Below are 20,220 nucleotides of genomic sequence, written 5' to 3' on the forward strand. Positions count from 1 at the left end.
AAACTTAGTTTTCACACTTGCTGAGCACAAGCCCCTCATTACAGAAGCTTGTGGGAATATCCAACACTGCTCTGCATCAGAAACGTTCAAGCTTCTGTTTTTTTCAGTGACTTGGAGGGCACTTACTTTTACTTGACGACTGTACTGAAGTACATAAATAGAAACAGATGATTACACACATACCTGTTTGTGTAGCCAGCCTCTTACTATAACAGGAACATTGGGATTCCTCCTGATAGCTTGTTGCCTCTTTCCAAAGCTATGAACTTTGTTTCCAGCCTTCACGACCTGTAAAGAAGTATAATGTAGCAGTGGTTTTTAAACTGTACTGAGACTCGTTTTATATTACAAATAACCTCATGACAGTAATTCATACGTTACACAGTAACAAAGCATTTACAGCATTTTCAAGGGCAAGTAAACAGACAATGATATTTACAACACAGCAAAGTCAATCCCCCACTTTCATCAAAATATCTGTGCCAGGACAGTCTACCAACTGCCAGCTGAACAGCAGCAGCACTGGTGACTGAAGTCTGAAACAGCCAAAACTGCCGAATAAGTTTTAGTGTGCTTTGGAAGTACTTCTGTGCACACTACAAAAGCTGCATGCAAGTCTCTCTCTTCAACAAGTCTCTTACATGCACAGGACTTTGTATGCATGAATCCTACTCCTGCTCTTCGTGGTTTGGGGTGGGTATTTTGGGTTTTGGTTGTTTGCTTTTTTTCCTGTTTAAATTCAAACAATTTTGATAGCTTAATAAAATGCTTGGACTTTGATTCTGCAAAGAACAGAAGACAGAGTGACACCAGTAAGAAAAAGGGACAGACAGCAAAGCAGTAAGTTAAAATCACAAGGACTAGATAATGGCTTGTGTATTACTGCAACCTGTTTTGATTCACAGGGGCAAAACTATTTCAAAAACAAACAAGGAAAGCCTATCAGTGTGTGGAGAAGACAGCGAGAATCTCTGGTTGAATAATCTGTATGTTCTTTTCTAATGTTAGCAGAGTTTGCTACTGCAATCGCTTGAGGAACATGAGGTGCACAAACCACCAGTATCTCCCGACTTCTCCAAGGAAAATGCTGTCCAGATACACTCTCTGTCTCCTCTCTACAATGTCTCTTTTGTTTGAACCTCTCCTCTCAGCTGGTCAGGGTACTGATGCTCTGTCAGCTGCACACAAACAACAGCTCAGGAAATGAGCACATTTGTTACACTCAACAGAAGATACCATAAAAATATCTCAGTCAGGCAACACCTGGACTAGCAGACAGCACATGTAATAATAAAATATTCTAGCAATATATGATAACTTGAAATAGACTCCATTAGTTTTGAAGCCAGGCTTTACCAGCCTGCACTAAATTTCACACATTTCAGTAGACATAAGCACACATTTTAATGCAGGATTAAAATAACAGCAATAATCAGTAAGAAAAAAAAATCCACCTTTTCTTTGGTGTTATAGCATATAAAACAGCAATGTAGACTTAACACTCCTGAAGAGAAACCAAAGGACAGGTTTTACCGGGCAGTTTCCCCAAGGTCTGTTTACCAGGAAGCAGCACGCTGGTTTCAGCTGTGCTGAGAACTCAGGTGAGCTGCATGTCACGGTCATTTCCGTGAAACACCCTGGCACTCAGGAGACAGGAACAACGCCAAGTATGGGCTTTTCCCCAGGAGCAACACCTCACCGAGAGTCTGCACAGCATCAACTGGTGGCCCAGGGCAGCACAGGAGACCACCTGAGCAGCCCAGTTCTCTAGGGCTACCACCAACCTGACACGCCAGGCTGCTGAATCCCTTACAACAGGTTACTGAGCAGATGCACTCACTGTTCAGCTGGCAATAACCAGCTCACAGTAAAAGCCAGGTGAGGATGGTATCACTTCCAGCCCATTTCTCTGCCATACCTGTGCTAAGGCACTCAGCTAACAGGCTGCAGAGCACTAGCTTTGTGCAAACATAGCATGCCAGGTATGCCCACAAAATTTCTCGGTACTCGCTCACAGACCTACAAGCAGCAAGTCTGAGACTAAAGGAAGGAAGAAATAAGATGTCAGGTATTTTGTGTTTGCTATTGAAAAATCAAAAGATAACTTGTGAATCTGTGTCCAAATACCAGTTTAAAAGAGCACACAAAGATGTAGCATGAGGACAGCCAAGCTGGTTGTATGATCATCAAGCCAAGGCATATAGATTTTCTTTTAAGAAAAATGAGAAGTAATCAATTAAGTCAAGATTTTAAAAAGCTGTTGCCAAGTTAGATGCAACAGCTACATTACAAGGGTGATGAGAAATAATGAGGCCCTAGCTGTTTAAGGCTCTGAAAGTCAAAAAATCTATGCTTTACACCTGAACAGAAACCAGTTTACAAAACGTATAAATTTAGTTTCCTAATTTTTCTTTCTTTTATTTATCCTAGGAAGGGTGGATGAACTGAGGAACCATTGAAGTATAGCTGATCTAGTCTTACAGCAGGGTTTAAATTTGATCTTTTCATCACAACCTGTGTCAGTGATAAAGCATTTCGACCTTACTTAATTTTTTAAAAATGCAGATGACAATGTAGAAAAGTCATCCTTGGACTTGGTCAGGAGACAAAACAATTTGTATTACTCAAGACGGGGAAAAGCTTTACTAAGGCTGTGTATTCTGTATCAATACAATACCCTCAATAGAAACAAAAAAGCCACTTTATGGTGCTTTGTAATGAAAAATTTCATATCATCTGTAGTATTAATAATCTCATTCTGCTCTGGAATAAAACAAAGCATAACAGATACTAAATGTCACACCTTGCTCCCACTGGCTAGAATAAAAAGTGAGTTGAAAATAAAAGGTATATTCTTAAAACTATTTGTCTGCACTGCAGTAGTCTTTTCCTAACTTAACATATTCTGATATCATTGTTGTGTGTTGAAAAATACTGGTCAGAGCAGCTGCCTGTGTCACTAAGGACAAAGAAGTCGCTCTTAACTTCAGTACATTTGTTATGCTGGCTTGTTTGGGAATGACTCACAAGTTTTTGCAAAAACCACAAAATATCAAGCACCAGAATTTTCAAATCCCTCTTCATCAGTGCCTCATCTTCCTCCCTGCAGTATCCTCTAGGTGTAGAGGAAAGTTACTAACTGAATTATAAAATGTAGGGTTTTTCCCCAAAACTGGACAGTAAAAAAAAAAAAAAAAAGTAAACAGCCTTTCACTTGGAACAGATTTTCCAAATAGCAAAAAGGAAGACAGTTACATTGGTAAAAATATGTATATATATACACATAAGAGAAATTAATTACAGGGAATTAAGAAAAAACAAAACAAAACAAACAAGCCCACAAAAGCACCACCTGTTTAAAGCCATAAACTTTTCAATTCAAAAAATGTCAATGTTTTACTAACAAATGACCTCATTAATCCCTTGAGTATCTCTATAAAAACTAGAGAAAATCCTTATTTTTCAGGTAGGAAAAACTGAAACTCTCAGAAATTCCTGCTTTTACTATTGAGCATTCATTTATAGCAGCCCTGAACTACAACCCCTGTGTTCTACACTGCAGCTTCAAACAGTCCCACAGAGCTGGCACCACCACAGACCTGTCACCACTGGCTGCTGAATACATATTGCCTTATATTCCCCAACCCCCTGTGCATTATACACACATCAATGAAACATTTAGATGAGTATAAGCCTCATTTTGACTTTTTTATCTTTCTAACATACTCTTCTTGCTGTGCACTGTACAGCTGACATTGTTGGACAGAACATGCAAAATTCTCTTTCCAATTACTTTTTATTTCAGAGGTTTTATTCAATCCCAGATCAGACTTGAACGCTGAAACAAGTAAGCCAGAAGTCTTGTCTCTTTCCTCATAAACTGAGAATGACAAATCCACTGCACAGTTGGCACCTTACCTTCCCCCCTCTGCCCCACATGGAGCAATCCTTAGCTGTCAACTTTTTGCAGAGAAAAAGTGGAAAGCCATGTACCTGTTCCTGCACTTCCTGATTTGGTACTACTCAAATGAGTATAGCTCTATATAAAAACTAGTTTGAATTTGGCCAATTGCAACCCTATACCTACACAGTTCTGTAATGGCATTTGCAGAACTAAACTATGAAAGCATTTCATAAAAAAATAATAATTAGCTATGGGTAGCTAGAGACCTTTGCCATGAGAAACAGAACATGTCTCTGGGTTCAGGACTGTGTCTCAGGTCTGTAACTGGGAACTCATTCTTTGAAAGAATGATCATGGAATTCATGGAAGAAAACGTTTAGAAACAGATTGAAGGATCTTAAAATCTACTCCTAATGTGTCAAAAGTCACCCTCAAAATAGAGGACACAGGTTATTCGCTTTACAGCCTTTGCTGTCTAAACTCCAGTAAAGTATTTATCAATGGCCTGCAGCAGGATGCATCTTATATAAATGAACTTAGTGGAGAAGAAAAGTACAAGCAAGCCTTCTATGAAAGTTCTATTCGAAGTCTAAAGCTGCGATGTAAAAAAAAAAAAAAAAGCGCCACATAGGGAGCCGGCCAAGAAGGCCAACGCCATCCTGGGGTGGATGAGAAGGGGTGGTTGTAGGGCAGAGAGGTTCTCCTGCCTCTCTGCTCTGCCTTGCTCACACCACAGCTGCAATATTGTGTCCAGTGCTGGGCCCTCAGCTCAAGAAGGACAGGAACTGCTTGAAAGAGTCCAGCAGAGCCACAAAGATGATGGAGGGAGTGGAGCATCTCCCTTATGAGGAGCCGCTGAGGGAGCTGGGGCTCTTGAGCTTGGAGCAGAGGAGACTGAGGGGTGCCCTCATTCATGGGGATCCATTTGGAAAGGGCAGTGTCAGGAGGAAGGAGCCAGGCTCTGCTCTGTGATGTCCAATGCCAGGACAAGGGGCAATGGTCCCAAGCTGGAGCACAGGAGGTTCAAGCTGAAGATGAGGACAAGCTTTGTCAGTGTGAGGGTGGCAGAGCATGGCCCAGGCTGCCCAGAGAGGTTGTGGAGTCTCCTTCTCTGCAGACATTCAAAACCCGCCTGGCCGTGTTCCTGTGTGACTGCTCTGGTGATCCTGCTCTGGCAGGGGTTGTACTGGGGGAGCTTTCCAGGTCCCTTCCAACTCCTAACATTCTGTGGCTCATTTTTTTTTACTCTTTAAACCAGCAAACTTAATGGGGACCTGATACTCTGCTTTGAGATGAGCATCTTAAGTGAAAAAATGAGCCTTCTCCCTCTAATGCTGGCTTAAAAAAAATGAGAATAAGGAGGATAAATACAGTAAACAGACATGCTCAAGTACTTTGGTAAGTTCAACTGTTAAAACATAAAAATGAAATTTATCAAGTAATTCAGGAATTGACACATGACAGTCTTTGTTTTGGTCCAATAACATACACAGTTTGGATCTAACTTTTTTTTTTTCTGCTTTTCATAAAATTATTTCTTCTCCAATATTCACCCAGGCAAATCAAAACATTAGAAAAAGATTTTAGGTGATTCCAGCTCAACAAAAATATCTTTGCAACCAATTTGGCAAAGTCCTGTCTTCAACTCAACTACTTAACAGGCTTCACTGTAACAGGCAAAGTTAACAAATCTATCTTATCTCTGCTAATTCCTCCAGTATTTTTTTTTGCTTCCAGCCCCCTCACATTCTCACTGTACTGTAATTTACTGTAAGGTCAAAGAAGCATTAAAATAGTTGGTGTCACTTCAAGTACAGTGCTTTATTATATTCTGTGCAATAATAAACACAGGCCCTTTGTCAATGCCAAATAACGTATTTTTCTATTATTAAACATTCTGTGTGTAAACTTGGTGTCTGCCTGTTTGTGCGCTACAGCGATGGCAGAAGAGGATTTAAGCTGTTACTAAGAGGAGGAGCAGCAGTAAGGTTTCACAGAAAAGTAAGAACTGCAGATTACAGTTCCTGGTTTTCTGCAGCACTTTTTGCCACATACACTGGACTATCAAAAGACTTGCTGGAATACCAATATTCTATATACTTACTTCCTTTCTTAAGAAGTCTCTCAAACTTTTCATGTCACTATCACCCAACTCTGCTGTGTGGGTATACGCTGCTCCTATGCTGTAAAAAGGTTTCTGCTTGTGTAGAAGATATTACCTCTTACAGTAAGTTATAGAGGCTTGGCTGCAAACATGTGAAAGAGCCAGCACTGGGGAGCGAAGGACAGGAGTCAGCACTTTGCAATAACATTTATAAGAGTTTTAGGCTAAACCCAGGGCCCCATTAAAATCTGTATTAGAAGAGTACTGGATTGAAAGCAAGTGACGTTCTAATCATCAAGCTGAAGCAATAGCCCTTTTTCTTTACCTTAGAGCCAGGTTTTGTATTAACAGCAGATGTAGTTACTGCAGTAGATGTTTCACTGATCATGCTTGAAGGTCTTTGGTTTATTTGTTGCTTGGACATAGATGAAGTCTGTCTAGAAACAAACAAAACAAGAGAATCTAAAGCTCATTGTTTCAGTCAGCTTCACCATTTTATATTAAAGATCCACAGTAAGCAAATGAGTGACAGGCTAGTCAAACATTTCCCATGCATCTGCAACTTCCTGTGCACCACTCCTGTTATTTTGGTTTCAGGTATTTCTCAAGCAGATGCTGTCAACGACATCTGATGAATGGTATTTGCCAATGTGTCACGAAGAAGAAACCTGCCAAATAGTCTGCAGATCCAACACAGAATCAAGACATGACAAAGAGCACTCAGAGAAGGTAAGGCTAATGCAGAGAAACTAAACTGTGTCAAATTTAGAGGCTTGGCTGCAGATATGTGGAAGAGCCAGTGCTGGGGAGGGAAGGACAGGAGTCAGCACTCTGCAATAACATGCTTATTTAAAATCAAAGTGAGACTAGCTTATTGTTAGATCTTTCACTACCTTCATGTTTCATCTCTGAATGTACCCAAAATATGATTCATAATACAATATGAACTATTAAAATATGTTTTAAGTGAAATGGTGCAATTCGTGACAGACTTTGTTAGAAATAAATAACTTCTGAGTCATACTGAGATTCAAGAAGTCTTGATAACCAGCTTAGACGCAGATACCTGTTAGAAGCATAAGTGAGATCAATCCTACCATAAGAACTTGTTCAACAGGTAAGAATTCAGTACAGCTGCCCAGGTGAAGAAACGAGAGGGTAAACATCAGTGCAAAATCTTGTGAAATCCCATACGCAGCTTGTGAAGAGAAGCCTCAGCAGCCAAGCTCGACTAACTTGCAAATTACACCCACAGTTGGTTGTAATTTAGGAACAAGCAGGATCAATACAGTCACATCAGAAAAAAAACCCCGAACCAAACCAAACTATTAACAACCGATTATTTTCATTTTCCCATCTTGCTCAGTCAACAAAGCCAATTATAAGACAAAAACAAACCCCAACAAGGCACACAAGCCAATTCTGAACACAACAGAGGACAGAGCAATTTTGAGCAACTACCAATCAGAACAGAGTTTGTGACTGTGGTAGCTCAACTGAGGGTGCAGTTGAGGAAAAGGTGTTTGCCACCGTTACTCTTCCTCGGTTACAACCTGAACAATCACCTGTCCAAAAGCTTTTCTAGTTGATCTGGTGTCAGGGAAAGCACATCTTTCCATTTGTGACCACACAGTTTCACTCAAGCTTGCAAGGAAGTAATATAACTTAGATTCCATTTACCTTATGCATTGCTTATCTGTCATAAATCCCTTCTTCCTAGGTTTTATACATAAATTCAGGTTCAAGATATGAGAACGAACTACAAGAAGTCTCTAAAAGCCATGGCCAGCCTTTAGTGCATGAAAGCTTCATCACATCAGTTTGAGTCAATTTGCCTTACTTCTTATGGTCCAGGTATTCTACTTCAGCATTTAACTGGCCTCACAAATACCCAGTTTGAGCAAAGAGCAGATTTAAGACACTTCCTGTATATAATGCTGCTTGACTAAGCTATTTCTGTTGATCAGCCAGTCTTAATCTGCTTTTGACTCTGTTCTCATTTGTTCCCTTTCCACACTGTAAACTTTCAAAACAGGTGGAAAACGCAGACTTAAAATGTGCCTGCATTTTACTTGCAAAACCTTGCACTTTCCTAATATTTATTTATCAAAAAGGTTATATTTCCCTGCTCGAGGCAAGCACACCGAGTAGATATTTCAAGGAGGAAGGAACACTAACAGATATGACAGCCTTCTATATTGCCTCCTGAAAATGAAACTGAAGCATTAAATTTTATACCATTAAGAGGGCCACTAGAAATGAGTTGCAAAAGTGTGAAAACAAAACACATGCATGGAAAATGGCCTTAGAAGACTCAAACTTTCTCTTCTTTCCTTGAGGTTTAGATTCTTTGTAATGTCCACACCACAAGTGGCCGAGTCCTATACTGTAGGACACTGTATGACACTTTCCAGACACTCACTGGGTGAGGAGGGGGGAAAGTAGACACAGAGGGAAAAGGAGAGCGCATGTCACATACACATGCAGAAAATCTGTAGGCTTTCCAGACTGCAGGCAATCTGATTGGATCACATTTATTCATTCTATGGAGTAGTTACTTCACAGAGAGCCAACTTTCTCAGGAAAGACAAAAATGAAAAATAAAATTTAATCATCAACAAATTGGAAGTATTTTTTCCAACCAAAATATTAGTATGGAAAGAAAAATAACCCCAGAGGAATGGCTTTAATCTACCACCCCAGGCAGGCAAACTTAGACCGAACAGTTCTACACTATTCCACAAAATACTATTTCACAGTAGGTTTCCAAGAATTTGTCATTTGGCCATTTAGCAATATCTCTTCCACTTGCTACTGAAAATGATCGCTGCCAATAAATTAAGCTTTCCTTTCATAGCAGTACTAAGATTAATGCCAAATTTCAACTAGGAAAAGAACAAATACAGAATTAGAAAAATGCTTTTTTTAAAAATGTGAGGTTGTTGCCATATGAAAGAATTCACACAGTCAGCAAAAGAGACTGTAAATCCTCCAAAAAGAGAAAACACGTTATTATCCTCCTAAAAAAAAAAGCCTTTGGCAACAAACACTGGTGATCCAAACTTCCTGCACATGAGATGTAACAGAAAACACCAAGCAACACTGAAAATTAAGTGCTCGTATATAGTATTTAAAGGATAAAATAGATCTGCATGAAATCAGAACACGACAAAATTCAAGTATTCAAGTCTCTTAATAGCTAATTAATATTCTCAGTCTGGTTTTAAGTCTGTTTATAGATTAATCTTTAAAAACAAGTGACGATAGTATTAACTCTGTGCATTCAGAAACATTAGTTCAGAGTCACTATTAGCAGAGATGTTTGATATTATCTGTTATTCAAGACATCCCATTCTGTCTTCATAGTGCCAGTGTGTCTGTGGAAATTACATCAACTGATGTAATTTCTAAAGGATTGCATGGGCAATACCTGTCTTATTAAAAAAATCCTCTGAATAACAACTAAAAAAAACTTATTACACAAGTAGCCCACACTGAAAATGCAATACTTGCAATAGAACACATTCCTTTTCTCTAAAAGATCATAAATAGTTGACTTGGAACATCCACATTCACACCAGCAACTTAAAAAGTTTATTTTGTTGGAACCAAATATGACACAAAAACATAGATGTTATTTTTAATACTATTAATACAATGTCATTTACATACTAATAAATCTCCTATTCAGCTAGATAAAAAATTACCTATCCTAGTATTTCTATACATGTTAACATAGGAGATGTTTATCTGGGGGCTGTTTGGGTTTCCTCCGTTCTCTTCACCTGGTGTTTTTGCTGCTACAGTAACCAAATGCAACAGACAAAATAAGGTGGCTCTCTCGCCACATGTGATAAGCAGGCTTTATCAGTTGCACAAAAATACAGGCAGAAAAAGGATAATACTCATTGTACTAAGCACACTATATTTCTACTTTTTTCTATATTTCTACAATTATGTTGATACATTTTTTAACTTCAAAGTACTATCTTCTCATCTGCAAATATACCACTATCATGAATACATTGTAAAGCTTCTAATACACAACTACTGATGTTTGGATACAATTAAATACATGGCTGTAAGTGCCTGCCTCTTGCTTTCTGTACACAATTATTTAAAGAACTATTACTTAAAGAAAGATAAGAGAGAAGAAATTGAAACATTACATACATCTGTCCCAAGTAATTCTATTATAGATTTTTCAGAGAAATGCATGTATAACAACATGATTAAACCAGATCTAATACCTGTCCCATCCTTATCATTAATACTCATTTTTCCACTGGTTGTTTAGGAGAGGTCTCCCTGTGAATTAAGGGCTCATTAACAGCATGAAAGTACAGCACAGAAATTAAAAGACAGTTGTGAAAGGAAGGAAGCTACCATGCAGGACTTCCCATACAGTCAAGATGCTCAAATTGTTTTGAGGTGATGCTAGAAACTGTGAGGTGACCAAGTCAATGGAGGACAAAAGGCACTCTGGACAAAAACTGAAATGCTGACAGGAACGGAGGGAAAAATAATCTTCAGATATAAGTGATAAGATGCTAAAATTAATTCAGTGTCAACAACAGAAAACTAATTCAAAGGAGGGAGAAATTAGAAACATCTCTGCAGCTTTTATCACTTAAAACAACACTGGCAATCTAAGGAAAGGTTATTTTTAAATCTTAGCACAATGAGCAGCAGCAGCCAAGGTATAATAAGAATTATTAGGAAAGGAGTAGAAAAGTACAATTAAATTATTATTAATGAGCTCATATGTTGAATACTGCATTCACCTATAATCACTCCATCAGAAGAAAGACAAATCTAAAAGCATCCTACAGAAAAGCTAGCTCTCAAGCAGGGCTAGTGGAAGGTACCAAACACACATCCCACACACTAAGTGACCAGATCTGCCAAGCTTCTAAAGACAGAACGAGAGGCAAGGATTTGACAGTGGTCTCAGCTAAGAACGGGTTAGGAAATAAGGAATTATTAAGCATTATGTCTCAAAAAAAAAAAAAATCTAAATAAGAACACCCCGAGGAAGAAGGAATACGATAATGGTTAAAATATAACAGAATTCAAACTTGCAGGCTCCAGGCAATAATCCTTGGTTTCTTCCTCGAGTTACAATGCCATTGAAGAAATCAGATTTTAGCTTAAAAAGCAAGATCGATGTGATATTGTCAAAAAGGGGAAATGCCTTAAAAGGGGATTGTAACATTTATTGACACCATTTTCCAACACTTATTTTCAAATCTTCTTGACAGAACATTGCTTCCTGGGTGAGAAATGGCCAGAGCAGTCCACACATTCATTTCTAGATTACTGTAAATTACTTTTCTGATGTTACATGTGTCCTTTTAATAGATATGTTTACTGCAGCCTGAACAAGTCTGTGCTTAAAACTCCCCACTAGCTCTCAGTCAGCATCTGGTGACAACTTCTGGCTTTGGTCCTAATGGTAAAATCAACCCTTAAGTAATAAATCAGCACTGAGAAATACAGATCGCTGTTTATCCCTTAGGAGTGTTATTACTTCAGACAGGATCCTCCAGCTAAAAAAGTATGCTTGGTTGAAAGGATCCCATGATGGAAGGTTTCCATAGACCATACAAATCCAGAGCCTATCTTTCCAACTGCTTTCTTTATATTAAATTTGAACCTTTACAACAGATTAAATAAAAAGCAATGAATGGATGAAGTTGGAGCACAGGTGTACAGTGACTGTTGTCCATACCGTCTTTGAGATTTGCTCCACTGCAAGATACCTGCTCCCCTCACTGAATGACCCGGAGCAGCTTGATTACATACCTGTAAGAAGCCAAACTCCTCTTGAGCACCCACACACCATGTACATGTTGGGTGACCTCCAGCTCAGCAGCTATCCCCCGGTCTTTGTACTTAATCACAGGCCTTTCCCACACACTTCAAAGTATGTTTAGTGTTCTGTTTCATGCTGGTTCTCAGCAGAGGCCTTAACATAGGATTGGCCCTTGGATTTGCTTTGGGCTTGGGGCAGGCCAGCTGTTCAGTTATTCCGATTTTTTGTTGGGGTTTTGTTGCTATTGTTTTTGGCTGGTTGATTTGTTTTCTGAACCACTTGAGAAGCACTTGGGGCTGTAACAGAAACTCTGAGCAGAAAGCTGTACAGCCATGCTCTACTTCTCCTTTCCTTTCCAAGTCCACAACAGAAGACATCGCCAGAAAAGGCCCCATCTCCTGGGAGTCTTGCATGGCCCTTCTCTGGGCCTCATTTTTCTTAATGCTATGCTGCTTTAAATTAAATGTAAAGCAAATTAAATGTCCTATAATTTGAAATGTAAAGTGATCATGTAGGCAGTCATACAAACCACCAAATCCAGGCATTACAGCCCAATGCCCAGCTTCTGCAATGCATGAAGGGCTAGAGGCTCCTTAAACACTGTTGGAAGACTAGGCTGGAAAAGGAAAAGCTACCTGGTGTTGTCCCACTCCTCCTGCCCTTTGGAGTGGTTTTAGAAATTATGTAGAATGCTCCACTAGACTCTGTCTAGGGAAGATACCCAGACATCCCATTACAGAAGGGATTCCAGCACACAGCAAGGATGACAGCAATATTAAAACCCTACAGTGAAACAGGGTGTGATCCAAAACAAGAACCAAAGACATGCCCAGATGCACCAGCTTGAACACATGGATTTCTTCTTTCTTCTTTCTTTTTTTTTTTTTTTAGATTTTGTTTTAAAAAAAATAAAATTGGACAATCAAGATAAAATATTCTGGAAACTAATACATATGCTTCTATTTCTCTAGAATAAATTGAAAAACGCCCAATCAAAAATTTTTAAACAAATAAGAGTCCAAGACAGGGAATGCAGAAAACCTAAAACATAAGAAAACCAGGAAGTGACAATGGATCTAGCAATATTTTTTGTATTTCAGTTCCAGTACAAACCTTCCAGTTTGCTCTAAAGACATTTTACATTTTACATGTTCTACCTGATATTTATATAAGGCTAAAGCATTGCTGTTTAAATATTCTATTTATATTGGAGCTTTTGTTTGTTTATTTTTTAGTATTTTTATTTGGTTCATTAAAAAGATTTGGTAAAGACTTTCTCTCCAGTGCTAACGTGGAACAGTGCTAGAATCAAAACCATACTATCAACAATGATAGGTATGTATTATTTTTAAGCATAAACCATCTCTATGACATTTGTGCTACCATACCAGAACTGTCAAACTACTAAACTACTGTATGTAAATGTGTTACTATTTCAGAGCTCTTGACATGGGTATAAAACTACTTACTCTTCTCGCAAAATAAATTCAATATTTTCTGGAGAAACCTGTCCTGTCACAGGATGCCTAAATGACGTGGTCTGCTGATTATGGCTGAAAAGAAAAAGGAAAAAAAAAAGATAAATTAATATTGCTAAACTTAGTACAATTTATCTCTGATCTCTAAAAGGCAGAACTGTTTATAGTGATGCTCTGTTGCTGCTGCTACTCCAGAAATGAAACGTATTTCTGAGGTACTTTTCAAGGTAGAAATGTCTTCAGCTCCTTCCTAGGTTCTTGTTGACTTTGCCAATGGCACACTGTACTACTTAATTATTAAACAGGTTAATGTTTTAAAAGTAAACTAGTTGGAATCCTTAGTTAGGGAGATGCACTTGAATTTACGATTATTGACTGTTACCAGATTATTTGAGCATAACACAGAAATCACACACCATAAATTACTGATTTGTATTCCTGTGGATTTCACAGAACAGAACCAGTAAAATAATCTGAAATACTGCTGGACAATATTTTACACAGCTTGTGGTATTTAATGAGATCACAGGGAGAAATTTCGTGGAAGCCATTTGTCGCGTGCTTTTTTCCCTCCAGCACGGTATTTCTTTTCTTTCTTTCCACCTCCATGCAGAGGATCATACACAACCTTAGTTGCTCAGCTGCATGGCCTATATAAAAAACCATAATTTAATATTTCATCTGGGTTGAATTAAAATGAGGATTTTCTATCAGCTTTCCCCTCAGAGTAGCATCTGGATGTTTTGCCACCCTCTGTGAAATATTGCTATCCGTTACAGACAATCTGTGTAACTCTACTCATACAGCACAAAAATGTGGAGTGAGGACAGCTTATTTCAACATAAACTGGTAGTCTACCCTCCTCTCCGAAGTCCATAATTTCAATTAATTTTATAGAAAACACAAGGCAATTTCCATATAGTCTCACACCTACTAAGCCCTCTATTCTGCAGCCCTGTCCAAAGAAACAATCTATAAAAATCATGAATTTTAAAGAAAAAAGAAATCGAAGATGTCACTTCAGAATTAGAAAGGTCATGGCTATCAGGCTGTTAGGGAGCCTAGGAACTGTAATGAAGCAAGAGCTCACTTATTTAGAGTTCGGAATTTTTATGGGTTTAGTTAAGAATATTTAGGTAAACAACATTCAAATTCTGAAGAGATAACGCTCGTTCTGTAAAGGACAGCTAAAAACCAATCAGCTCATGCATCTGTCACATTCAAATATAAATAGCTCAGGACAGGCCTTGATTTAAACACAAAACCAAACAAACCAAACAAAAACCACCACCAAAACCAACCAACAAACCAAACGATTCAAAAAACTACACCACCACCACCTCCTCACAACCAAACCCACAAACTGCCCACACTAAGTCCCACTTGGACCATGAATGGCAGAGGATACTTTCTGTGTTAGAAATTTCTCATCCCTTTTCCAATATGCCTGACACAGGGAGTCACATGTAAGGGATCAATGCAATGAACATTTTCAGTGATAAGCTGAAAGCTGTGACAACTTTTTACACCAGAAGGACTTTTTCCAGCTTTGCCTATTACAAAAATTCTAGCCCTACAGCCATTAAAAACTGAACAACCTATTTGGCCCCGTGGCGCCAGCAACAGCACTCACCCCTCAGACTGGTGAGAACCAACCTCTACAGAGGGGAGACTCTGAAGTACCTTCACTGTTTGTTACTATTCAGCTTCCCCAGGAAACCACAGATCAGGAGAAAGTGTTTTCAGTGAGCTTGCAGTGACTACATCTACTACTACATCATCTACAAAACAACCATTATCACCTTCTCAGAAAAGGACTGAGGAGTATTGTTTCCTAAATAAGCATTTTTACATGAGTTTACATTCTAATTTTGGGTATGTGTCCAAAGAAAGTAATAGGAACTTGCAGATGTTATCAAAGAAATAAATAAATTGTAACAGTAACAATTAAACTCCACATTTGTCACACAGTCCAGTTTTAAGCTAGAAGTCTTTCCTTTCAAATCAGGACTGAAGCAGTTTGTTTAACCTTTGATACTTGGACTAGGGTGACTAACAAAAACACAGATACACTGTTAGCTTTAATAATGAAAGTACCTTGTCAGCTGCATTCTCCACGGGCAGATGAACTGTCAACAAGCTCTCATTTGCAGGCTTGTAGTCATTAATAACTCACTCGACAATTAAGACTAAGAAAAAGGACTGCATTCCAGAAGTGCTTTAGGGTTATTTAGGAAATGAAGTTACCCATTACACCATATTAGCACTTTTTATTATGTTTTATTATTCCCCACGAAATAAATTCACCAAGCCTTCAGAAGGTCCTCTTGCTATAATTAAAAAGCAAGTCCATTACTAATCAACTAAATATTACTGCTAATAACAGAACTTTCAGCTGGAAAGTAAACACTTCTTAAATACCTGAGCAATTGCATTTTGGGACCAACTTTGCACTTTAAACAGGAAGAGCAGAGAAACAGAAGGATTACTACTTAAAACGCAGATGGTGATTTCACAGACAAGGTAAAGGCGTACAAACCGAACCTATCCACAGCTTCAATACCTAGGTCCCAAGCACAGATAGAGGCTGGGTGGAGAATGGCTGGAGAGCAGTCCCAGGGAGAAGGACTTGGGGGTGTTGGCTGATGAAAAACTAAACATGAGATGGCAATGTGCGCTTGCAGCCCAGAAGGCCAACTGTATCCTGGGCTGCATCACAAGAAGCATGGCCAACAGGGCAAGGGGAGTGATTCTGCCCCTCTACTCTGCTCTGATGAGACCCCACCTGGAGCACTGCATCCAGTTCTGGGGTCTCCAGTATAAGAAGGACATGGAGCTGTTGGAGCAGGTCCAGAGGAGGCCATGAAGATGATCAGAGGGCTGGAGAACCTCCTCTACAAGGACCGGCTGAGTTGGGGCTGCTCAGCCTGGAGAAGAGAAGGCTCCGGGGGGGACCTTATTGAGGCCTTCCAGTTCCTGAAGGGGTCCTAGAGGAAAGTTGGGGAGGGGCTTTTTACAAGGGCAGGCAGCGATAGAACGAGGGGTAACGGTTTTAAACTGGAAGAGGGTAGGTTTAGACTGGATATTAGGAAGAAATTCTTTACTGTGAGGGTGGTGAGACACTGGCACAGGTTGCCCAGGGAAGCTGTGGATGTCCCCTCCCTGGAAGTGTCCAAGGCCAGGTTGGATGGGGCTTTGAACAGCCTGGTCTGGTGGAGGTGTCCCTGCCCATGGCAGGGGTTGGACTGGATGAGCTTTAAGGTCCCTTTCAACCCAAACCATGCTGTGATTCTGTGATCTGGAACACATACATAGACACGTGCACATGCATCTCTCATTTCCAATGCTGGCACAGATATTTCTGCAATGATGTAAATAACTATGGCTCCTATAGGATTAAGTGGTTGGGACAGATGGCCCCAACAGTCCAATTAGATGCAGAAACTCCAACACAGATGCTCACGTAGAAAGCAAGTATCTTTTTTTTTTTAATCAAAGATTTTGGGAAGTGTGGAGGTGTGTTGGTTTTTGTTAATTTTTCCACTGGGGGCCATTGGTGTGACAGAAAAGAGCAACTTAACTTTTTCCACTACTCAGTTCTGTACTACACATAGAGCAGTATTTGCCTTACAGCCTCTCTCACACAGGAAAACTATGTAGACCTAATGTAACCATAATATAGTAGCAGAGTTGCAGAATAGTTATATGCAAAATGCTGCCATAAACCAATTCTGCCACAAGAAAACAACATGTGGACAGTGCCACTTAACATCATTCATTTCTTCTGGATCTGATACAGAAACTAAATCAACAAATTCATTCTCTAATAAGTAAGAAATAGGTGATACTCCAAGTAATATGATTAAAACACCCTGGGTAAAAGCAGTACACACTTAAATTTCAACGTCAACCACAATTCACCGAGTTTAGTGAGGAAATCGTCCAAGAAACATTACTGTATACACATACTATTTTGAAAAAGAGAAGATTTACACAAGAATATTGCATATCTCAATTTTTAAGCCATAACAAAACCAGTTAAAAGAGCTGTTCATCTGCATAGTACGTAAATTTACCAAGGGAGCCTGAAAACCCTCCCCAGTCCTATCTGAACATATTTTCTTTGATGCAAAGACTTACAAAACAGCAGGCAGGATGCTCCACTTTGTTCTAAATACAAAAGCAAATACAAGTTTTCCAGCATTCAGCTTTGATCCAAGTAGCAAGCCACACAGTGTAGAAAGCTGAAACAATTTAATACAACAGCTACGAAAACTGAATGAAACAGCTTTCAAAAACTTCATTCCTCTGCCATGTAAGACATAACTGCAAAACATTTTATCTTCATTGGCTTTTTAATGTTGAAGACAGATCTCAATTTCTTAAGACAAATGCACTTCTGATTTATTATTTATTGAATTTAATGCATAATATGAAAAAGTTATTACGAGAGGACAATACTGCAGACCGCGACCTTTCTGGGCTGCTGTGTGTGCCCTCAGACAATGTGGAAAGACATCATCCTTTTCCCCTTCCCATAAAATGGAAATATTTTCTCTACAGCCTATATCATGGGAATAAAGTTTTAATCAAATACTGTTTTCTTATAAAACCACGTGTCTAGAACAGAATTAAAGAATTATTGCTGGTATCCATCAAGTTCTCTCAGGGCTACAGTCTATGATATTGCAACCAAATTTGAACTTCCTCACACAGGAAAGGCATCAGCAAAGGGAAGCAAGTTCAGCAGAGAGGCACCAATATTTTCAGGAAAAGCTGCTCTGTAAGAGGTGGCTGAGAGAGGCAGCCTCATTCAGCCTGGAGAAATGACAGCTTCAGAGGGACCTAGCAGTAGCCTCCTGCAAGGAGGCAATCAAGAAGGCTCTTCACAGCGGTGCATGACAGAAGTACAAGAGAGAGCAGGCACAAACTGAAACAAGAGAACTTCTGACTCTTTTGCACCCTGAAGATACAAAGATGTATTGTGAGGATGGTAAAGCACAGGAACAGGCTGCCCAGAGAGATGGCACAGTTTCCATCCTTGGACGTTTTCAACACGAGCGTGGAGTAAGACCTGAGCAACCTGGTCTGGTCTCACCACTGACCCTGCTCTGAGCAGGAGGTTGCACCTGAGACTTCCGGAGGTCTCACCCACACTTAACTGTCCTACAATCATAAGGGTTTGTTATAGTTCCTATTTCTACCACAAAGCAAAAAAAAATAGGCAACCAACCCCCAAAACAACCAAAACACTTTCACAGACGAGATCTTGCTAACACAATGTAAAAACTCCACATCGTTTAGGAAGAAAAACTCAAAATAGCCTTAAAACTTGATTTCTTCCTTCAACCTTCAATAACACCATTGATTAACTTTTTCACTAAATAATTAAATCTGAAGTCCATTTACATTCTACTAATAAATATTCCATCGAAGATGAGAATTTAGGCGGCCTGAGTTTCTGTGGTTACATGCTTTTTATCTAATAGGACACATGTTCCAACCAAAGCCTTTCCTCTAGTTAGGAAATTCAAAACACAGGGGTTTTCTCAGTCCTTCTCTAGCCCTACACACACCCTCCAATGCTTCACAACACTGTTGAGGTACTGACAGTAATCCTACAAACCTCAACCCCTTCAGACACTAGGCTGGAGAATAAACAAGGATATTAGCACCATATTAGTTGAAGTACCATTTATTATGAAGAAACCAGTTCCCACAGCGCACACCTACTCCTGTGGGCTGGCTGTTCGTGTTTACTGGCACATACATTAACAGAAGTTTCTTCATGACAACAAGCTGTTCCAGCCTATCTTGTGGTTAATTCTCAAACACTTCAAACTCTGTCAATAGACATCTTAAGCCAAAAATAAAAATTCATAGCAACAAAGTTATTTCCTTTGGTTTGTGTGATTCTTGACTATTTTAAAGGAGTTCCTCCTTCCCTAATTTCATTCAACTCAGTGTTGGATAAAATATGATGCATCTCCTCCACACTTAAATGCATTTGTAAAATGGCTTTCCTATCAAATCTTAACTATAGAATGGAGTATAGTACTCTTGAAGGGCACACAACATCAAGCTTTTGCTTGAGAGAAGACTAGTGATACAAGATCATCTTGCCTAGAGCAACAAGTATAAACAGAATTCATCAGACCAACTCTTCAGAGTCTTGAATTACACACCTACCGGCTACTTTCCTTTCCAAAGAAGCCCAGCATCTACAGCACTGAAATAAATACTGCCACATACAAAAGCCATGATGATAACATCAGTTCATGAGCACTACTGTAGGTCACACACAAACCCACACCAACCCAAAGCTGAATTTACATTCCACAGCTATAAAACAAACAGAAGGCTCATTAACCAGGGGCAGCTCTCAGTCTGAGGCAGTGGGAGTCATTCCTGGCAGACCTTCAACATCTCCTTTTTCAGAGCCTTTCTTCTAGTGTGGTCCTGCACGGGTCAGTACTGGGACCAATACTATTCAATATATTCATCAACAGCCTGGACGAGGGAACAGAGTGCACTGTCAGCAAGTTTGCTGAGGACATGAAACTGGGAGGAGTGGCTGACACTCCAGAGGCTGTGCTGCCATTCAGTGAGACCTGGACAGGCTGCAGAGTTGGGAGGGGAGAAATGTAATGAAATTCAACAAGGGCAAGTGTTGAGTCTTGCATCTGGGAAAGAACAACCCCGTGTATCAGTACAGGTTGGGGACTGACCTGTTGGGGAGCTGCACAGTGGAAAGGGACCTGGGGGTCCTGGTGGACAGCAGGATGACCATGAGCCAGCTATGTGGCCTACGTGCCATCCTTATAATCAGAAAGCTGATATAACACACTAAGCTACTATACATTAATTCATGTTTACTAGTAGTAAGAACACCACAAACTCAGGCAGCCAGGTTAACACA

The 20,220-nt window shown here is 39.5% G+C and overlaps 1 protein-coding gene across 1 annotated transcript in view; it reads right to left on the reverse strand.

Moving 5' to 3' along the window:
- LOC104543887 (pleckstrin homology domain-containing family A member 7-like) overlaps nt 1-20,220 on the reverse strand; it is a gene marked incomplete at its 3' end in the record, with an annotated part of 62,123 nt that overhangs the window by 26,565 nt on the left and 15,338 nt on the right. Inside the window, exons 2-4 of the mRNA XM_010188607.1 lie at nt 13,293-13,376; nt 6,334-6,445; nt 184-288 (exon numbers count right to left, since the gene is read on the reverse strand). Of these exons, the coding sequence (XP_010186909.1) occupies nt 184-288; nt 6,334-6,445; nt 13,293-13,376 (301 nt within the window). The remainder of the gene's footprint in view (nt 1-183; nt 289-6,333; nt 6,446-13,292; nt 13,377-20,220) is intronic.

The sequence above is a fragment of the Mesitornis unicolor genome, unplaced genomic scaffold, assembly GCF_000695765.1.
Source record: "Mesitornis unicolor isolate BGI_N332 unplaced genomic scaffold, ASM69576v1 scaffold1920, whole genome shotgun sequence".
Lineage (NCBI taxonomy): Eukaryota > Metazoa > Chordata > Aves > Mesitornithiformes > Mesitornithidae > Mesitornis > Mesitornis unicolor.